General features: G+C 29.7%; 3 protein-coding genes across 12 annotated transcripts in view; all 3 read left to right on the top strand.

Annotated features, from left to right (window-relative positions):
* The first annotated feature begins 2,002 nt into the window (after nucleotides 1-2,002).
* On the top strand, nucleotides 2,003-6,626 carry LOC125874253 (phospholipase D alpha 1). 2 transcript variants are annotated; one of them, XM_049555098.1, is made up of 4 exons: nucleotides 2,003-2,230; nucleotides 2,469-2,571; nucleotides 3,724-5,623; nucleotides 5,963-6,626. In XM_049555098.1, exons 2-4 carry the CDS (start codon nucleotides 2,476-2,478, stop codon nucleotides 6,394-6,396), a joined length of 2,430 nt encoding a protein of 809 aa, XP_049411055.1. In that variant the 5' UTR covers nucleotides 2,003-2,230; nucleotides 2,469-2,475; the 3' UTR covers nucleotides 6,397-6,626. The 2 variants fall into 2 exon arrangements, with proteins under 2 accessions (XP_049411055.1, XP_049411056.1); XM_049555099.1 differs by having other exon boundaries at nucleotides 2,183-2,322.
* Nucleotides 6,627-8,729: 2,103 nt separating this feature from the next.
* LOC125873438 (uncharacterized) lies at nucleotides 8,730-14,287 on the top strand. The gene is made up of 5 exons (XM_049554376.1): nucleotides 8,730-8,989; nucleotides 10,070-10,205; nucleotides 10,699-10,735; nucleotides 13,353-13,614; nucleotides 13,926-14,287. The coding sequence occupies exons 1-5, from the start codon at nucleotides 8,806-8,808 to the stop codon at nucleotides 14,129-14,131; spliced, it is 825 nt and encodes a 274-aa protein (XP_049410333.1). The 5' UTR covers nucleotides 8,730-8,805; the 3' UTR covers nucleotides 14,132-14,287.
* Nucleotides 14,288-18,934: 4,647 nt separating this feature from the next.
* The window catches only part of LOC125874647 (uncharacterized), a 13,154-nt gene continuing 12,769 nt past the window's right edge, over nucleotides 18,935-19,319 (top strand). For 2 of the 9 annotated variants that reach the window (XM_049555631.1, XM_049555623.1), the window contains exons 1-2: nucleotides 18,944-19,068; nucleotides 19,148-19,259. In XM_049555631.1, the coding sequence (XP_049411588.1) occupies nucleotides 19,255-19,259 (5 nt within the window). In that variant the 5' untranslated portion in view covers nucleotides 18,944-19,068; nucleotides 19,148-19,254. Of the gene's footprint in view, nucleotides 19,069-19,144; nucleotides 19,260-19,319 lie in introns of all 9 variants that reach the window. The other 7 variants (XM_049555630.1, XM_049555622.1, XM_049555625.1 and 4 more) reach the window with 6 other exon arrangements.

Below are 19,319 nucleotides of genomic sequence, written 5' to 3'. Positions count from 1 at the left end.
GAGTATGAAGAAAATTATGTTTGGAGCGCCACCCTTGAATGGGCCCTGCGGATCGCGATCCCGATTTAATCAGAGTTTCAATGTGGGCATCGAACACCGGGTGGAAAAAAAAAAAAAACTAAATAAGTAGGGCCGATGAATATAGAATTTCCGCTAAATTGAATCAATCATCAGCCTTGTTCAATCATATCTAAAGTTTATTTAGGTTGAAATAATTCAGATTAAAGATGACCTAAATATTGATTAGTAGCTTAACTTGCTTAATCTGATACAAAACAAGTTTTCATAAATATAGTAAAATTAACTTAATCTTAACAAAATTTTGAATCGTAAAGTTGATATACACTTCCCGAATCTAAATTACAAATGTAAACATAGAACTGAAGTTTTTAAAATATGATTTCTTAAAAATATATCAGTAGGTCTTCTAATTCTTTGTTGACATTAACATAATATTACTAATTAAAATGCATGACTGAGTATATGAATGACTCTTTAGTCTCAAAATACCTTATTGACTGAGTGTTTGTGAAGATTCCCTTAATAATAAAGTGCTCAATTTGAAGAAATGTACGGTAAGTTAAACCTTGGCTCATTAATCGGGATCACAAGATGATCGTTATAAAATATTATTGAAATCCGTGGTTTAACATTTTCTTATAAAAGTTTCAATTAGTTTAAAACAAAATTTAATATGTGATTCAAAAAATCATAGAAAATTATTAAAACATAAAAAGAGAATTATTTAGTAAATCGTTATCCAAAAATGAACCTCAAATACTTTTGTCTGACCGATCCAATTATGGATGTGTTATATGCTACTTTGGTTAATTTTGTCAAATCGATCAGTGTCCATGAACTTAATTATCTTTTATAAATTTAGCAAAATTCCATTTTTAAGATACGAGTGTTCAATCCGTGTGTCAAAAGTCAAGTTAATTGCTTCGTTTATTTATATGGTAGTCCCTCAGTTTCTAATTACTTGTCCACTTTTAAATTGACATACCTATTAAGAAAATAATTATTGACGTAGTGAGTTTATCATTTTACCCCTATTAATTATGAACTAAATGAATTAAAAATTTAAGATTTTCAAGGAATTCTTTTTTCTTTTAAATATAATTAATTAAGGATATAATAGATTTTTTTTTTTTGGAAAATAATAAAATAGAAATCACTTTCGAGCAAAGTTGACATGTCGACGGCAAAAACGCGTAAACCTTTCAGTTTAGTCTTAAGACACTACACGTGGCCTAATATTTTCCTTGATGACTTTTTTGGATATTTTTGGACATAAAATGAACAATAATCAACAACTCTAATATAAAACGGAGAGAGAAAAAGGGAAATCAACAGTCTTGAACTTAGTAATCAATTTTATTTTTAAAACACATTTTGATCATTTATTAGTCAAAAAAAGACGTTACTTGTGCTTAAAAATACAAATCCACATCCACCTAAGCAGAATCAATTAAAATACAATATACACATAGTTAAAAGTTATATATATACTAATGAGCAAAAAATTCACCATCAAATTGTAAATGCAAATAAGTCTACAATAGTAGCTTGTGTCTCTGCATATTAAGACTTTGTCCAATATTTTAAAAAATAATTAGTTTTTTTTTTCATTTTGCTTCAATATATCCTCAAATTATGGGCGTGTAAAATCTAAAATGAATTTATAAATATCTATTAGATAAACAATTGACGATTAGAGAAAAACAAGCAATTTGTCAAATTGATCAAATTGCACGGAGGTCTGTGAACAGTCAGAAATCAACCTTTACATTTTCTTTCCAAAAGGCAGAATTTCCAGTTATTGGTGGTAATTTTCAGGATCATCAATTGACTAAAGTTTTTCTGATTTTCAACTGCACTAGATGTGAACTGAACTGTATAAAGTGTGTACAGATCAAAATTGAAGTAAAATTTAACAGCGAAATTAAACCCTCATTAACGAGACGAAGTTTAATAGCCCAACTACTGAAATTCCCGTAGTGTGTATACAGATCTAAATTGGAGTAGAATATTTGCATAGAGCATAAAGATCCAATCCAGTCCTTAAATCTAGGATATACTATTAATAAAAAGGATACTTACTGCTCCCCTCGTTCTCACAACTTTTTATATACATTAAAAAATATACCTTTATTCATCCTACAAGCAAGATTGGATCATATTCTCTCTTCTTTTCTTTGATTGACACTTCAATTTTGGCTTTGTCGGTGTAAGATTTCAGATCTTCTTCTTCTTCTTAACTTCTAGTTTTACTTTCTTGATTTTTCTGACCTCATTTTGACAAAGGTTTAATCTTTTCTGGTGTGTGTTTTTCTTTTTGAGTTAAATCTAGACATAGTTGATTGTTTGTGTTTATAGTACAACTTTTGTGGGTTTGATGTTTTGCTGTTAATTTTATGGTTGAGGGTGTAATGTTTTTTTTTTTTTTAAAATCTTTGGATAAACAGGTGAAAAATGGCTCAGATTCAGCTTCATGGAACTCTACATGTCACGATCTTTGAGGTCGATAATCTGCAGGGTGAGGAGGAGGGTGGGCATTTCTTTAGCAAGGTGGGTATACTTATGATCTATGTTCTTGATTGACTTGGATCGCGAGGTCAATTGCGTTCAATTTCAGTTTTTTGTTTTTCCCCTTATGTTTTGCTTGAATTGAGTATGCTAGTATGGAAGATTGGATCAGTTGTTCCCAAATTAGTACTATTTGTTTGAAGGGCTAACACTCATCTACCATGAAGAATGCTACTTTTGTTAGCTGCTAAGTTGTAGTGATATTTTTACACCAGTTGTGAACTTTAGTAGTTTCCTTGTGATTACGCCTAAGCCTTCTCTCGGAATGTCATAAAGCCGTGATGGACTAGCAATACTTTTAGTTGGATAATGTAAATGAGTCCATGATTAAAACAATATGATTTGGTTAAATATTGGGTTTTGGCGATTTCCTGAGGCTAATTAGGCTAATAAAAGGGTAATTATTGGTTACATCGATCTGTTAAAACGGATTTTGTTGATTCTTAACTTATCTCTCAAGCATCAACATAGGGAATGTATACTTTGTGATGATCTAATTCTTTCAATCCCTCAAATTCAACAGCAGCACGAGCATAGGTTGTGGCGTATGAGCAAGCATAGTTCCATGATACAGAATCTTGTAGTTTGTCCATACGAAAAAACATAAGGTTAAATCTGATGGAGAAATTTACCTATGCCCTATATACATTAGATTTTTTCACCCAATAATACATGTAAATAGCTCTCTTGTGCTAACTGATCTCAATTATTCGCCTGTTAGACAAGTGAATCTGTTGTACTAAGATCGACAGTGTTATTTAAGTGGAAGCAGGCTAGAGGTGTGGGCCGATACACCCTGAGTTCAATGTTGGACTGTACAGTTCAGTATTTAGTGCACCTCATGTTTTCAGCTAAAATTATGGACTTCTGAATCTTTTCTGGAAGTAACATCAAATGATCTTTCATTGATAAATCTCTGTAATTTGCTGATCTCTGTATATGATTTGTATAAATAGCTAATAGAACATAGCCAACTTTCTGTTACATGCAGTTAGATGTTTAATAACTTTTTTAGCCTTTTTTCTGATACAGCAATCTATTTGGAATTCTAATCCTGATTTAACTAGAATAGGGTCCTTTGTGAGGGTGATTGCCCCTTTATGAAAATTTTGATTTTGAAATCTCATATTTCAGATAAAGCAACATTTTGAGGAGACAGTTGGTATTGGAAAAGGAACTCCAAAACTTTATGCTACAATTGATTTGGAGAAGGCTAGGGTTGGGAGAACAAGAATAATTGAAAATGAACCAAAAAATCCAAGGTGGTACGAGTCTTTTCACATTTACTGTGCACATATGGCTTCAAATGTTATATTCACTATCAAAGATGACAATCCGTTTGGTGCATCCTTAATTGGAAGAGCTTATGTTCCGGTTGAAGAACTTTTGGAAGGGGAGGAGATTGATAAATGGGTTGAGATACTGGATAAAGAAAAGAATCCTTTAGCAGAAGGTTCTAAAATCCACGTCAAGCTACAGTTTTTTGACGTCAGTCGAGATCCAAACTGGGGACGTGGAATTAGAAGCTCTAGATATCCTGGTGTCCCTTACACTTTCTTTTCACAGAGAGCGGGATCGCGGGTTTCCTTGTATCAAGATGCTCATGTGCCAGACAATTTTATTCCTAAAATCCCTCTCTCTGGCGGAAAGTATTATGAGCCCCACAGATGTTGGGAAGATATCTTTGATGCTATTACTAATGCAAAGCACTTGATTTACATTACTGGCTGGTCAGTATATACTGAAATAACCTTGGTGAGGGACTCGAGGAGGCAAAAACCTGGAGGAGACATCACGTTGGGGGAGCTGCTCAAGAAGAAGGCAAGTGAAGGTGTTAAAGTTCTTATGCTTGTTTGGGATGATAGGACGTCCGTGGGTTTGCTGAAGAAGGATGGTCTGATGGCCACTCATGACCAAGAAACTGCACAGTTCTTTCAAGGTACTGATGTACACTGTGTCCTCTGCCCTCGGAATCCTGATAATGGTGGAAGCTTTGTCCAAGATATACAAATCTCTACCATGTTTACCCATCACCAGAAAATCATAGTAGTGGACAGTGCACTGCCCAGCGGAGAGTCGGAAAAGAGGAGAATTCTGAGTTTTGTGGGAGGTATTGATCTTTGTGATGGGAGATATGATACACCTTTCCATTCGCTTTTTAGGACATTGGACACTGCACATCATGATGATTTCCACCAACCTAATTTCGCTGATGGCTCAATTACAAAAGGTGGACCAAGGGAGCCTTGGCATGATATTCACTCTCGGCTTGAAGGCCCAATTGCTTGGGACGTTCTGTTTAACTTTGAGCAGAGATGGAGAAAGCAGGGAGGAAAGGATATTCTTGTCAACTTTAGAGAGCTTGATGATATTATAATTCCGCCATCTCCAGTGATGTACCCTGATGATCATGAAACATGGAATGTTCAGTTATTCAGATCAATTGATGGGGGGGCTGCTTTTGGATTTCCTGACACACCTGAAGATGCAGCAAAAGCTGGTCTTGTCAGCGGAAAGGATAACATAATTGATAGAAGCATCCAAGATGCTTATATTCATGCTATTCGTCGAGCAAAAAAATTTATTTACATTGAAAATCAGTATTTTCTTGGAAGCTGTGCTGACTGGCAGTGTGATGATATCAAGGTAGAGGACGTAGGTGCTTTGCATGTCATTCCAAAGGAACTTGCATTGAAGATTGTCAGTAAGATTGAAGCTGGGGAAAGGTTTACTGTTTATGTTGTGGTCCCAATGTGGCCAGAAGGAATCCCCGAAAGTGCATCAGTACAAGCAATATTAGACTGGCAGAGGAGGACAATGGAGATGATGTATAAGTACATTGTTCAAGCAATGAATGCTAAAGGTATTGAGGAAGATCCAAGGAATTATTTGACATTTTTCTGCATTGGTAACCGAGAGGTGAAGAAGAGTGGAGAATATGAACCTTCGGAGAGCCCAGAGCCTGATTCTAATTACATGCGAGCTCAGGAGGCACGGCGTTTCATGATATATGTCCATTCCAAGATGATGATTGGTAAGTACTGGTTTACAATTGTAGTTATATCATATTATTAGCTTTCTGATATTGAAATCTAGAGGTCTAGAATAAGTCGGTAATTAAACAGTTTTTAAATGACTGAAGAAATCGAAATTGTTGATCCTTCAAATTTTCTTAATTTGTTAATTTGATGAACTTTTGAGAATTTCTGAATTGAATATAAGGGAAGGACAGTTCTGTAAGTGTTGAAAATGTGTCGGCGCATTCCAAGTGAAAATGATCACAGGTTGCTCTCATGGCTTATGCCAGCACATTTTCGTGTGAAGTACTGCATAAATGTTATACTAGCTCATAATTAACTTGATTTCTGAACAGTGGATGACGAGTACATCATAGTTGGATCGGCCAACATAAACCAGAGATCTATGGATGGTGCTAGAGATTCTGAAATAGCCATGGGAGCCTACCAGCCTTATCATTTGGTCACCAATGAACCAGCTAGGGGTCAAGTTCATGGTTTCAGAATGGCATTGTGGTACGAGCACCTTGGTATGCTCGATGAGACCTTCCAACATCCAGAAAGTGAGGAATGTGTGAGGAAGGTGAATCAAATAGCTGATAAATACTGGGATATGTATTCAAGTGAGAGTCTGGAAAGAGATCTGCCTGGTCACTTGCTCCGCTACCCTATTGGAGTGGCTAGCGAAGGGGATATCACAGAGCTACCAGGCCATGAGTTTTTCCCCGACACCAAGGCCCGGGTTCTTGGTACTAAATCTGACTACCTTCCTCCTAACCTCACTACATAGAGGATAATTCTCATGTTTGTTTGTGAGAATTACTTGAAGGGTGCAGTTTGTTGTGGAATAATACATGATAGTAGTTGTTTTTTCAGATTTCTGTTTTTTTTTTGTTGGATAGTGCACTTGAGTTTGTATGAGATGCTTTATTGACTGTAAGACTTTGTTGCAGTTTGTTCTTAACATTTTACATGTGAGTTTTGCAAGGGTTGCAATCTCTCTGGAAAATTAGCATTGTAATACTTTCCTTTTGAGTTTTTGTATTCAACTTCATCTTTGTTATGCCATTTTAACTTAACTTATCGCTTTTCCCACACAAGTTATGTTCAAGACGTGTGGCATGATCTAGATCTACCGTTTGTTCGATTTGGTATTTAGAGTCGGTTTGGATGAACATATAACTTATGACTTATAAGCATAGCCTGCATAGATCATGAGTTAGGATTTCTAAAAATTTGTTTGGATTGATTTTTGGGTTACAACTTACTAGTTACATTTGAACACACACTCACGCAGAAATAATGATAATGGTAATTTTAAGGATATGAGAAATAAGTAATTAAGTAATTCTTAATGAAAATTAGAAATTCTAATTTATGTTCTTTTAATTTTACCTAAACACTATAAAATTGCTTAAAAGTTATTTTAACTTAAAAATACCTAAAATAAGTCAATTCAAATAAACACTAACTTTGACTTGAGTAAAAATGATTAAAATAAATCATCCAAGCATGCACTTAATGGCTTTATTTTTCAATCGATATGGATAAAGAGTTGGTAGAAGTGGGAATTTGGAATTGAATTATTGGGATGTGAACAAATGGTGACATTATTATTGGATGTCACAACTATCATTATTATTATTGCTACAAAACAATACTCACTTTGGTTTTTCCTTAGAGGACTTTTGGTCAAGGATTCCCCTTCTAGAATGCTAAATGCAATCAACCTACTACTCCCTTCTAAATTGATTGATTGATACTATTTGACTACATTCAGAGTTTACAAAAGGATCCAAGATTCTATGCATGCGTAAGAAACATAATTCGATTTCATTCCGCAATGGATCATGCAAGGGGTCGGTTGGTACTGGTTTGGAGATGAGTTGTGCATGAATCAAATTTTGCATAAGTAAGAGTATTAGTTTGATAGTTGAAGTGGAGGTAAGTTATTTATGTATGATATAATATTAATATGGTGTTTTGATTTGTAATTTTAAAATTCGCATAATCAGTGTAATTCAGTAGGAAATTTATGTATTATTTTATATAGAATAAAAGATGAAATATTAACTAATATATAAATAATTAAATTTTACGTAATTATATTTTGAATAAAATAATATACTATTTTTTATATTATTAACATTTACATAATTATAATCAACTATTAAACGATAAATCTTTTTGGATAAAGGATAAAAAGTCCAAGCCATTTAGACATGGTCCACATGGATAGAGTACCATATGGATGTTAACCTTCACTTTTTATAGATGAGAATAAATAAAATCCTTTTCTACTTATAGTGTATGGTTCTCTACATTTTTTTAAAAAAATTAATACATATTGCCTTTTTTTATTCCAAGTGGTAACCCTTAATGAATAGAAGTTTTATTAGCAATAAAAATCAACTAAAAGACCTAGATAAAAGAATAAATTAAAAAACCTTTTCACAGCGCAATATTTATTTTGAAATAAAAGGAGTAAATATTAAATTATTTCTTAATTTTTTAAATTGAACAAATTAATATAAATATCATATTTAATAGAAGTATAATAAATAAGTAAAATAAACGAGTTCATTTAAGCAAACCATTGGTCTCGTAGTTGTGGGAAGTGTGAACTCGCTGCCCAATTTTACACAACTCAAACTTTGACCATCCAACTACTTTCTTCTCTCTTTCCTACAATTTTAACTTACGCAGTTACGTTATCATATGGAAAAAAACCCAATTTTTATTGTAAGAGTCCAATATCAAATAAATTAAGAATTTAAATGGTATTCATTTTGTATTAAAATTAATTTAACCCCTAAAACTAGTTCGAATGTAACTAAAAGTTATATATAATGACTAATGAGACAGAATTTAGACCGATTACCGATGTGGACTTCAACGTCAATATTTTTTATTTGACTGACTAAAAATCCCATACTAGGTATTTATTGTTGTGTCTATTTGTTAGCTTTTGGTTGAAAGCTAACAAGATAGTTACGATGATAATTGTATTGTGGCTTATTATATATAGAATATATATATTTTTTAAAAGTAGCCAAGCATATCCAGATTCCTCTGCTGTCTCTCTGACGGCAACAACAACAAGTAGTGTGCGTGTATGAATTGCTATACAAATTAATCATCAATTCTCTCTTTTTGTGTTTCTTCTGATAAATTTCATCAATTCAAATCTGCTATTATTATGTCTTGTTTGATGGGCTCACAAGGCGTTGTGTTGGCAACAGCTGTGGTTGTTTCTGCGGGCATTATTGTTGTGTTTGATCTTCTTCGCCAAAAGTATTTATCAATTGCAGAGCTTGAACTAACCAACAATAATCAAAAATCTCCACGCCAAAACCCTCTTCTCAAGTCTTGCTTATCTTCAGGTACTCAATCGTCTTTCGCTTTTTGTTTTAATTTGTTTGGTAAAGAATATTGCAATTTGCAGGCAGGGGAGGGGATTATAAGATTGAGAATGGAAGTCGAGTAGACAATCAATTAAGCTATTAAGACTCATATCCTTGTTCGACTTATTAGGTTAATTTTAAAATTGGAATTATTAGGGTTGTTTTTCATATTTAGCATTTCTTTTAATGAAGTTTTAGGCAAAAAAACATCTTTTATCAATACCCAAATACTTTAAAAATAATTAAATGAGTAATAGCGAAAAATTTACTTTAATTTGTGTCCTTTAGTAAATGATATGTTATGCTCAACAATTCACTAAATATGGAAATATGGATTAGAGGAAGTATAAGTTTAGCAAAGTCTTGTCATGTCAATTTGATGATTGGTCAAGATTCACATTGTTTGGATCTTAAAAAAAACAATAAAAAAAAGTAAAAATTAAGCAAATGACATAGTATAAGAAATAAATTACTTTCTTTCCCTACTCTTTCATTAATTACCAAAAATTCCTTTTTTTAGTGTTTTTCGGATACATAATATAGCAGTGTGGATACTTAATATAGCAGCGCGGATACTTTAATTAATAATGGGCGGATACTTAAATTATTAAGTTGTTAGCAGTACGGATACTTAATTAATGGGCGGATGCATAATATAGCAGCACATATACTTTAATTAATAACAGGCGGATACTTAAACTAATAAAGTATCCGGTTAAGTTGAATTGGGGGAAAATAAGGGATTTTTGTATTTTAGTAAAAGAGTAGGAAAATATTGAAAATAGGTAAAGAAGTGTTGTGTATTTAAGTAATTTTTCTTAAAAAATATCACATAAATTAGAATATGAATATTAGCAATTTAGCGACCTTGTTTGCAGGGGCGTAGCCACTTTGTACTAAGGGGTTTAATACATGATTAAAATATTTTTTTATGTATATATTAGAGGTTGAACTCCCTTCGGCTACTTCATGTATTTATTTCTACAGATTTTTAATCTCCTTATTACAAATTTTGGCTCTGTCACTGCTTATTTGAAGGTGACAGTTTTCATGTTATAGGTGAAAAGAACATGAATTCGAGGAGGAAGAAGAAAAGGGTTCATTTTGCAGCAGATGTGAAAGATTCTAATAATAATGGCGAGGAGTACAGAAGAGGGGGTAGAAATAAAAGAAATTTTAGAACCCTCCCAATTTGGTTGTAAATCGTGATGTATGAAAAGTACCCTGAATATTTTGTATGTCTAGATTCAATTGTTTTCTAAATTTAACTTCTTTCTTATGTAACTAACAATAAAAAATAGAAAAATAAAAACATTCTAACCATTAGAAATTCGCATAACTAATTTTTATATTATTATTAATATTTATCCGACTCTAACCAACAATTAAATGACATATTTTTCCCGTTTAATTTGTTTATCTTATTTTAACTTGTAATACATAATTTAAAATAGTAAAAAAAGATTTTAAATTTTGTTCTTAAATAAAGATATGTCAACTATATGAAAATATATTTTAAACTAACTATAAAAAAATATGACAAACCAATAAAAATAAAAAAAATTAATTTATTTTTATATAAAAGTATGTTATTAGAAACAAAATGAGAATATAAAAAATAAATTTTCAAAACAAAGAAAACTGTCCATGTGGATGTTCACCTTTATATATTGCCTTTTTTATTCCAGCTGTAACTCAGCGCTTCCCAACAAGGCAACAATAGATGTAAGTTTTATTTTAGCAATAAAAATCAATAAAAGACCTAACATAACGAATAAATTTTAAAAACCTTTCATTAGATTTTTTGCTAAAGAAACCATATTTATTTTTGAAACAAAAAGAGTAAATGATAGAATTATTTCGAGATGAAATATTTACTTGTAACGTAACTAGCGAGAACTTTCAGTCTCTTTAATTTGAGTCCAGAATAAAATAAAGATTGGAAAAAGAATAAGTGATTGAAATGATATTTGAAAAAAAAAAGTTTACAAAAATTAGGTATATCGTATTATTTTAGTGAGCGATATAGGTTTCATAAACGAATCAGGCTTAACAACTATTATGGTCAATAAACTTATACAACGCAGTTATTTAGTTAATGTTAATTTTATTCAATATAGTCAAATGTTAATTTATTTTGAATATGATATATGGTAAATGTGAATTAGTCGAAAAAATTATTGATTAGTTAACCGTTACTTAGTTTAATTAGGATTGATGATTAACCAACAACAAACTTCAAACTTACCAAGAAAAAAGTTATGAATCATTTGATAGCCAATGTCAAACTTCCAACTTACCCAAAAAAGGGTATGAATTAATCACACTAAAATTTAGGGATTAAATCGATTTTTCAGACCTAAAATATTATTAAAAAAAACTCACGTATTAATAAACTTAGGGTTTAGATCTTGAAAATATATGTACTAATAAAATTAGGGTTTAGATCTTAAAAAATATAAGTTCTAAAAATTAAGGTAACTCTTGTAATTTTAAAATAATATATGTACCAATAGAATTATGAAAAATGTAACTTAAAAATTAGGATTTGTGTCTTATAACTTCCCATACCTAAAATTAACACCAACAAAATAAACTTGAAAAATTGTATGTATTATAGAATCAAGATTTTAGATTTTGAAAAAAAATGTATCTTTTAAAAAATTAGAATTTAGGTATTGTAACTTCAAGAGCTCCCTATGAGATTTTTTGGCACGAATATGGGTTTAATCACTTTTTCTTTTTTCATCCATCATTTAGGTTCTGGACTCCTCCAATTCTTCACCTTTTCAAGAGCATGTTTGACATTGCTGCTGGAAACAACTTATTTTTAGAAACACTTTTTAAAAATGGCTTTTAAGAAAAATATTTTTTAAAAATAATAATTTGTGTTTGGTTAATTCATTTGAAAAATGTTTTTTATAAGCAAATTGTGTTTGATTGATCTTTTTTTAAAAGTGGTTTTGAGAGTGAAATTACATAAAATGACAACAATCAATATACTTCTAATATTAAAATTATTTTATAGAGAGAAACTATTTTAAATATCTATTATAAAAAAGTTATTTAAACTTTTATTTTTATTAAGTACATGTTAAACTTTCAATTAATATTATACCTTTTTTGGGGGCTAGAATCTTTAATTGTTAATTTTCCTTTTCTGTTTTCTTATCTTATAAAAATATTGTTGTTACCAATTTTCTAGTTCTGCAAAATAATATGTAAAATAATGTATAATATATAAACGGAAAATAAATTATAAAATTTATTATATAAAAATATAAAATAAATTTTTTGGTAAATATGTATATATAAAAAGAATATTTTATTCTTGAGAAAAATAATTTTTTGTTTCTACTTCTGTTATTTTTTAAAAGCAGAAATTTTTAGCTTCTTTTCAACCGTAGAAAAACTATTTCTAACTATATTTAAAAACAATTTTACTGATTTGTCAAATACTTAATTTTTCAACAAAAATATATATATTTCAAAATAAATATTTCTGATCCTCCAACAACAATGTGAAACCGGATCTAATTCCCTTAACTATGTATGGCCACATCAACATTTTAAACACACAAATTGACCTTAGCTTGTAGTTGTGGGAAGTGTGTATCTCACTGCCCAACTTTACGCAACTCATAGTTACGTGCGGTGCACTATTGAAACATAAACCTCTTGACCAAAACCCAAACTCATTTCCACTAATTTTAGAGAGTACATATTTAAAATTTATTTATATTTATCATAACATAAATTACTAGTTGATAAAAAAAAATTAATTTAAATCTAATCATTCAACTTCAAAACGTAAGAATATCCAAAATCATATGTCGACTTAGAGTCTCCGTTTATTTTTACTTATCACTGTTTGACTTGACATGTACACTTTTAAAAAAGAATTATTGATATAGGTATTTTACCAAATTATCCCTATTAAATGATGTTTAATATTAGGTCTTAAAAATGATTTAGAGAATAAGTATTTAACGCGTAAGGGTAAAACATGGAAAAGAATAATTGTTTGTTCTTGAAATGTCAAAAGTGACAAATAAAAATGAAAATCTATTTTAAGAATAAGTGACAAGTAAAGGTAAACAGATATAATATTTTTTAACTTTTTGACTCTTTTTTTATTGTTTAACTTAAAATTAAATGGTTATAAGTATTTTTAATTGAAAGGAAAATTTCATCTATGACCAATGTGGAATTCAACGTCACTATTTATGATTAACAAACTTTAATTGACTGAATAAAAATTCATACTAGCTATATTTAATTTTTTGTTTGTACATTTATTATACACTCCATATATATATAAGAGTAAGCCGATCATATCCAGATTCCAACCTACTCTATCCATCAACTTCTCTCTGACGGCTCACTGCAACAACAAGTATCAATTGCAAGCCAACCGGCTATGTCCTATTCGATGGGCTCACAAGCCGTTTTTTTGGCAACAGCTGTAGCCGTTTCAGCCGGCATTATCGTTCTCTTTGATCTTCTTCGGGAAAATTATTTTCCAAATGCAGAGCTTGAAGTTACCAAGAATGATCGAAATTCTCCACACAAAAATACTTTTCTCAAATCTTGCTTATCTTCAGGTAAATAAATACTTACCATTTTTATTTCTCCAACTTCTTGGAAAATTAGGTTACTACTTTTTCTTTTTTTTAACCTTTTTTGTTTGTTTGTAAAATTGGGGCTGGTAGGGATGGGATTATACGTGGAGAATCGAATATTCACCGAAAGTTCAGATAGTCAAACATCTGAGTTATCAAGATTCTTTTCCTTATCTGAGTTAATTTGATTAATTTTTTAAATTAAATTGATTTAATATTTCTGATATCGTAAATTTTAAAGTCTTCTTGTGTCAATATAATTAATCAAAATTCATATCGTTTAACTGTGACAGGGGAAAAGAAGATGAATTCGAAGAAGAAAAGGGTTCATTTTGCTGCAGATGTGAGAGATTCAGGCAAAAATGGCGAGGAGTACAGAAGAAGACTATATAGAAAATCTTGTGGGAAGAAGATTTTGGATATGCCAGCAAATCCTACAGCTTTGTACAGTAGTGGAATTCTCAAAGAGAGTGTGCATCGCATGGAATTCTCTTATTGATAAAGTATAAAAGAAAAGAAAAACAAAGAGCAATTAAGAGAAGAAATTTTAGGTTCTAACCAATTTGGTAGTAAATCGTGATGAATGAACATTACATTAGAATGTTTTGTATATTCAGATACGATTGTTCCTAAAATGAAGTTCTTCCTTATGTTTTTTGTGGTGGTACAAGGATAATTTAATTTCTTCGTATGATCTTAAACTATCTTTATTTCTCGAGTTAGATTTTTTGATTGAGATATACGTGAAATCTATTTTTTTATCGGTACAAATACATTTTTCTTTTTATTTGAATACAAGTTATGCTGTGATAAGTTAGGTTGAGATAAGTTATGTTGAGATTAATTAATCTAACATTATTTCTTATTGATTGTTTGGTTTGTTGTACTAAAAATAATAACCAAACAGAGCAACACGGTTAAAACTCATTCCAAATACTAGCAGGAAGCATTGGAAGAAAGCAAAATAGAACTATGTCTAAAACGTGGATGACTATACATATATATAATAAAAATAAATGAAACCGAAGAGCACAAAATCATGAAGCAATTGATAAGGAAATGTGAGGTTTTTTTTTTTCAAAACTAAGCAAGAATTTCAAAAGATTGTGCTATTTACATGGGGAATGTACTTGGTTAATGTGAACAGTGATAATCAAAGGGTTTGAAGGGTAGTTTTGTCATCTAATAAATTTATCCCATGACAAATTATGATGGAATTATTATACCATCCATTGGGAAGGATAACTTATCCTGGTACTATTGCCACTAAATATTTATCTAAAGACTATTTGTGTTTATACTTCCCACAAAACAAAGTATTATATTTCTTTACCTTTATTCTTTTCATTGCAAAGATAATAAAACATCTATTGACTAAAAAATGATGCTTTGTGGAATTTTTTATTTTTAAATCACAAGGTTTCATGTTTTTTTATACTGCATGAATTGTGGTAATCAATTATTTCAAATTTGGAGGTTAATCATATTATGATAATATTACCTAAGGCAGATTATTTTTATTTTTATTTTTGGAAACATAGTGAAAAAAGCTGGCAAATAAATCATTTTTACTGATACACATGAAATTTTCTTATGATGCTGAAACAGTTGTAAGATATAGACAAAATCTAGTATTATCATCTCAACTCTCACGTGTGTTATATAATAATAATAATAATAATAATAATAATAATAATAATAATAATAATAAGGAAATTTCATACCAAAATATTATACACAAAAGGAAGTTGACGTCAACTCTAGCCCCTAGTCTAACAAGTTCGTCCAAATTTCTCATTCAAGGAAAGTCACCCCACAAAATAAATTTTATTAGCTACTCAGATAAACTATAAGAAAACAAACATTGAATTTTAAATATAGTAAGAATTGAACGGATTGAATTATAACCTAATTTTTTAATTAATTTCCATCTAACGAGCTTCATACCAATTGATATTTAAGCGATGAACTACTTATTTATTAACTAAATCTATTTTAACATTCTCAAATTTAATATAACCGATCATTTGACACCTCTAATTAAGACATATATAAATACTTGAAACACAACCTAAAGGCACCACTAGCGACAATTTTCTAAGTATAGTCATCATTTACAGCAGATTAAAAATATATAATCTTAATTTTAAAAGAATAATATGGAATTAGAAATCTACTTTGGGCTGTCCTAGCTGATTGGGCTTGGTGGGCTAATGTCTATCAGCCTTAGAGTTGGATCGTGTGACCCAATTGAATGTATGGGCTACTTGATTGCTAAAAGCGGAGTGGACTGTATGAGGCTAGTTTCACAGAAAAACGAACAACTCCTTCTTAGCAGTGGAATGATAACGAATTGGTGCCTTTCAAATAGAGTTGTGTATCTATCGATTTGATTCGATTTTGAAGTTTGTCGATTTAACTTATCAATTTGTAAATATGCTAAATTGTTAAGATATCAACTTACCAACACTACATAAAAAATGATCTGTAGCGGTAATTAATTAACGCCAATAACTTAATTGCCACAAAATATGTACTTTTAGCGGCAATTAGCACTCTTTGTATATGTCCCTAAAGCCTTTAGCGACATTGGATCCAATGGCAATTAACTAATGTCGGTAAATACTTTAACACTATTTGCTTAATATGTACATTTATTGCCGCTAAAATGTGTTTTTGTTGTAGTGCAATTATTGAGTTTATTTTCTATTGATCATTATCGGTTCAGTTATATGTTTAGTCTTTAATATTTCACACATAAAAAATCATTGAAAATCAGTTTAGAAAAAAGTGATAAACCAAATGAACCATGCACATGAGTTAAAAGATTGTATCTTGCAAAAGAAAATACTAGCACATTATAGAATAATCGAGAGTTTGAGACTGTTAAAAAATGAAAGCATGATACTAATTCCTAAGCCAACGACTCTATATACTAACTGGTATGAATATAATTTATTATTATCAATTAAATCGCTAAGAAAAAAACTCAAAACTTTAAAAAATTGATAACCCAATATAAAACAAAATCAAAACTATGATCAAATTGCTAAATCAATAATCAGTTACAGGTAAATAATTTTTTTGGTTTGAATTATTAATTTCTGTTCAAACCCAACAATGGCACAAATTCCTCCAACTAGACCGCTATTTTTAGAAAAGTAAGAAAATGAAAAAGGATAAGAAGCACCCTCTCTTTTTGTCTATTAGATAAACTAGACATCGGAGCCCGTGCTAGCACGGGCCCAATATATATTATTTTTTATTTCAATTTATGTGGCAAAGACAAAATTAAAGAGTTAATCAAATTTTAATATTAATTTAAAATAGTGTAAATTTTTAATTATTGTTAACTATGGTAAAAAAAAATTGATGTCTTTTAACATTCTAAATTGCTAATTATTGTTGTATGATTTGTAATATCTTTTACGTAATTTTGAAATAATAAATGCTACTTCTTCTTTCTCAATTTATGTGGTACTAATAAAATTTTGAGATTCAATCAATTTTTTTTGTCTTTAAAATATTCTATTGTTAATTACTGTAAATTATTGTACTTTCTAAGTAATTTTCAAATAATATATATTATTTCATTTGTCCAATTTATATGTCACCGATAAAATTTGAATAGTTAATCAGATCTTTTACATATTTTTATATCTTTTGAATATTTAAGTAAATAATTATTATGATTTATAATATTTTATACAATTATTTTTAAAAAAATTAAACAACAAACAAAACGAATTTATCATAGAAAAATTACCAAAGCATCCTTGAATACATCAATGATGGGTCCCACTTTTTCTTTAAAAAAATATGCATATTGGGAGAATATTTTTGTCCAAAGTGGAAATAGAATAAGTATAAAACATTAAAGTCTTTTAAAATTTTAAATTGTTAATTCTTATTATATGATTTGTAATACTTTTACGCCATTTTCAAATAATAGAGGTCATTTCTTCTTTCTCAATTTATGTAGTACTAAAAAAATTTTGAGATTCAATCAATTTTTTTTGTCTTTGAAATATTTCTAGCTGTTAATTACTGTAATTTATAGTACTTTCTAAGAAATTTTCAAATAATATATATTATTTCATTTGTCCCAATTTATGTGTCACCGGTAAAATTTGAAGAGTCAATCAGATCTTTTATATATTTTTATATCTTTTAAATATTTAAGTAATTAATTATCGTGATTCATAATATTTTATAGAATTATTTAGTATAGTAAAATAAATTTAAAAGAAACAAACAAAACGAATTCATCATAGGAAATGACCAAAGCATCCTTGAATACATCAATAATGGGTCCGACTTTCTGTTTTGAAGAAATTGCACATTCGAAGGATATTTTTGTCCAAAGTGGAAATATTGTGTAAAAAATGTGTATTTATTGTGATTTTGAATGTTTTGTGGGGTAATAGGACGCATTCAAAGTTAATGTGTCTTTTTGAAAATCTGGGACAACTTCAAGTATCACTTAATGTTTTTTCTCAAAATCTAATTTACTTTCGTAAACTATGTGTCAGATCAAAATCAGATTAACAAATTCAAAAGGAATGAGTAATAAATATATATAGAAATGACATATTTATTATTTAACTAAATAATAAATATATAACTAAAAATCTTATTAGCTTTTTGTTGAAAGCTAACAAGATAGTTACAATCATAGTTGGATTGTGGCTTATTATATATAAAATTTGTATTTAATTAATACTATAAGATCAAATACAGTTTTGTCTTTATGAAAATAATTCATCATTTGAATGGAATTCCAAACAATTGGAAGATATAAATATTTAGAGAAATTTTTTAATGAAAATTATAAAGAAAGAAAGAGGAATGTGAGAAAAAAAATACAAAGAATAAGAGAGAGATATATAGAGTGGGTTGGGGGGATAGTTACATTTTGTATTTTTCATTTTTATTACTATAAAAATTAATAATATTTTCTTTATAGCATAGCTAGGTGATTTTCTTATGAACTAACTTACATAAATCTCCTAAATTTTATTGGAGCCGTTTAATTAGGAACAAATTATTTTCGTAACTAATTATCTCAAAATAAATTATTTTATTACATATGAGATGTTATGATAAAATAAATTTAAGGACTATTAATATTTCCAGTCAAACTTAAAATAAAATATAGTAATTGAAACAAAATAACCCTATATTTTATTTTAAAATTATTACACCTTATATGTCGTACCAATCATTACCAAGGGTTTTTAAAAAGAAATCAACATGAGCCCAAAAATAAAATGTTAATCCATGCTAATCATGTATATACATACGATATAAGCAGAATAAAATAGCCATCTAATGATTAATTGAAAGGGAATTTCACCATTCCGGCACCGGACCAATTTTCTGGAAGGTTTTTCCCCGGAGAGAGATTGCTCCGACTTTCTCTCTCTCAATCTTAAGGTATTTCATCTCTTTGCCTTAAATTTCCCCTGCGATTCGTGTAAGAATTTGAAACATTTTGGTGTTTTTTTTATAGCAGGCCCTGTGAATTTTTTTATTTTCGTCTGTTCGTTGTTTATAGTGGCAGCATTGTTTCTAATCGGATCTATTTCAGCTTGGTTCATTCAATTCATCGCAATCGCATGCATGGGGTAATGTATTTTTGGTCTCTATCATAGCTTAATTTTTTTTTTTTTTTTTTTGGTTTATTC

The sequence above is a fragment of the Solanum stenotomum genome, chromosome 8 (assembly GCF_019186545.1).
Source record: "Solanum stenotomum isolate F172 chromosome 8, ASM1918654v1, whole genome shotgun sequence".
In the NCBI taxonomy this organism is placed as follows: domain Eukaryota; kingdom Viridiplantae; phylum Streptophyta; class Magnoliopsida; order Solanales; family Solanaceae; genus Solanum; species Solanum stenotomum.
Note: the sequence above shows the minus strand (reverse complement) of the source record. Positions and strands in the feature narration are given on the sequence as shown.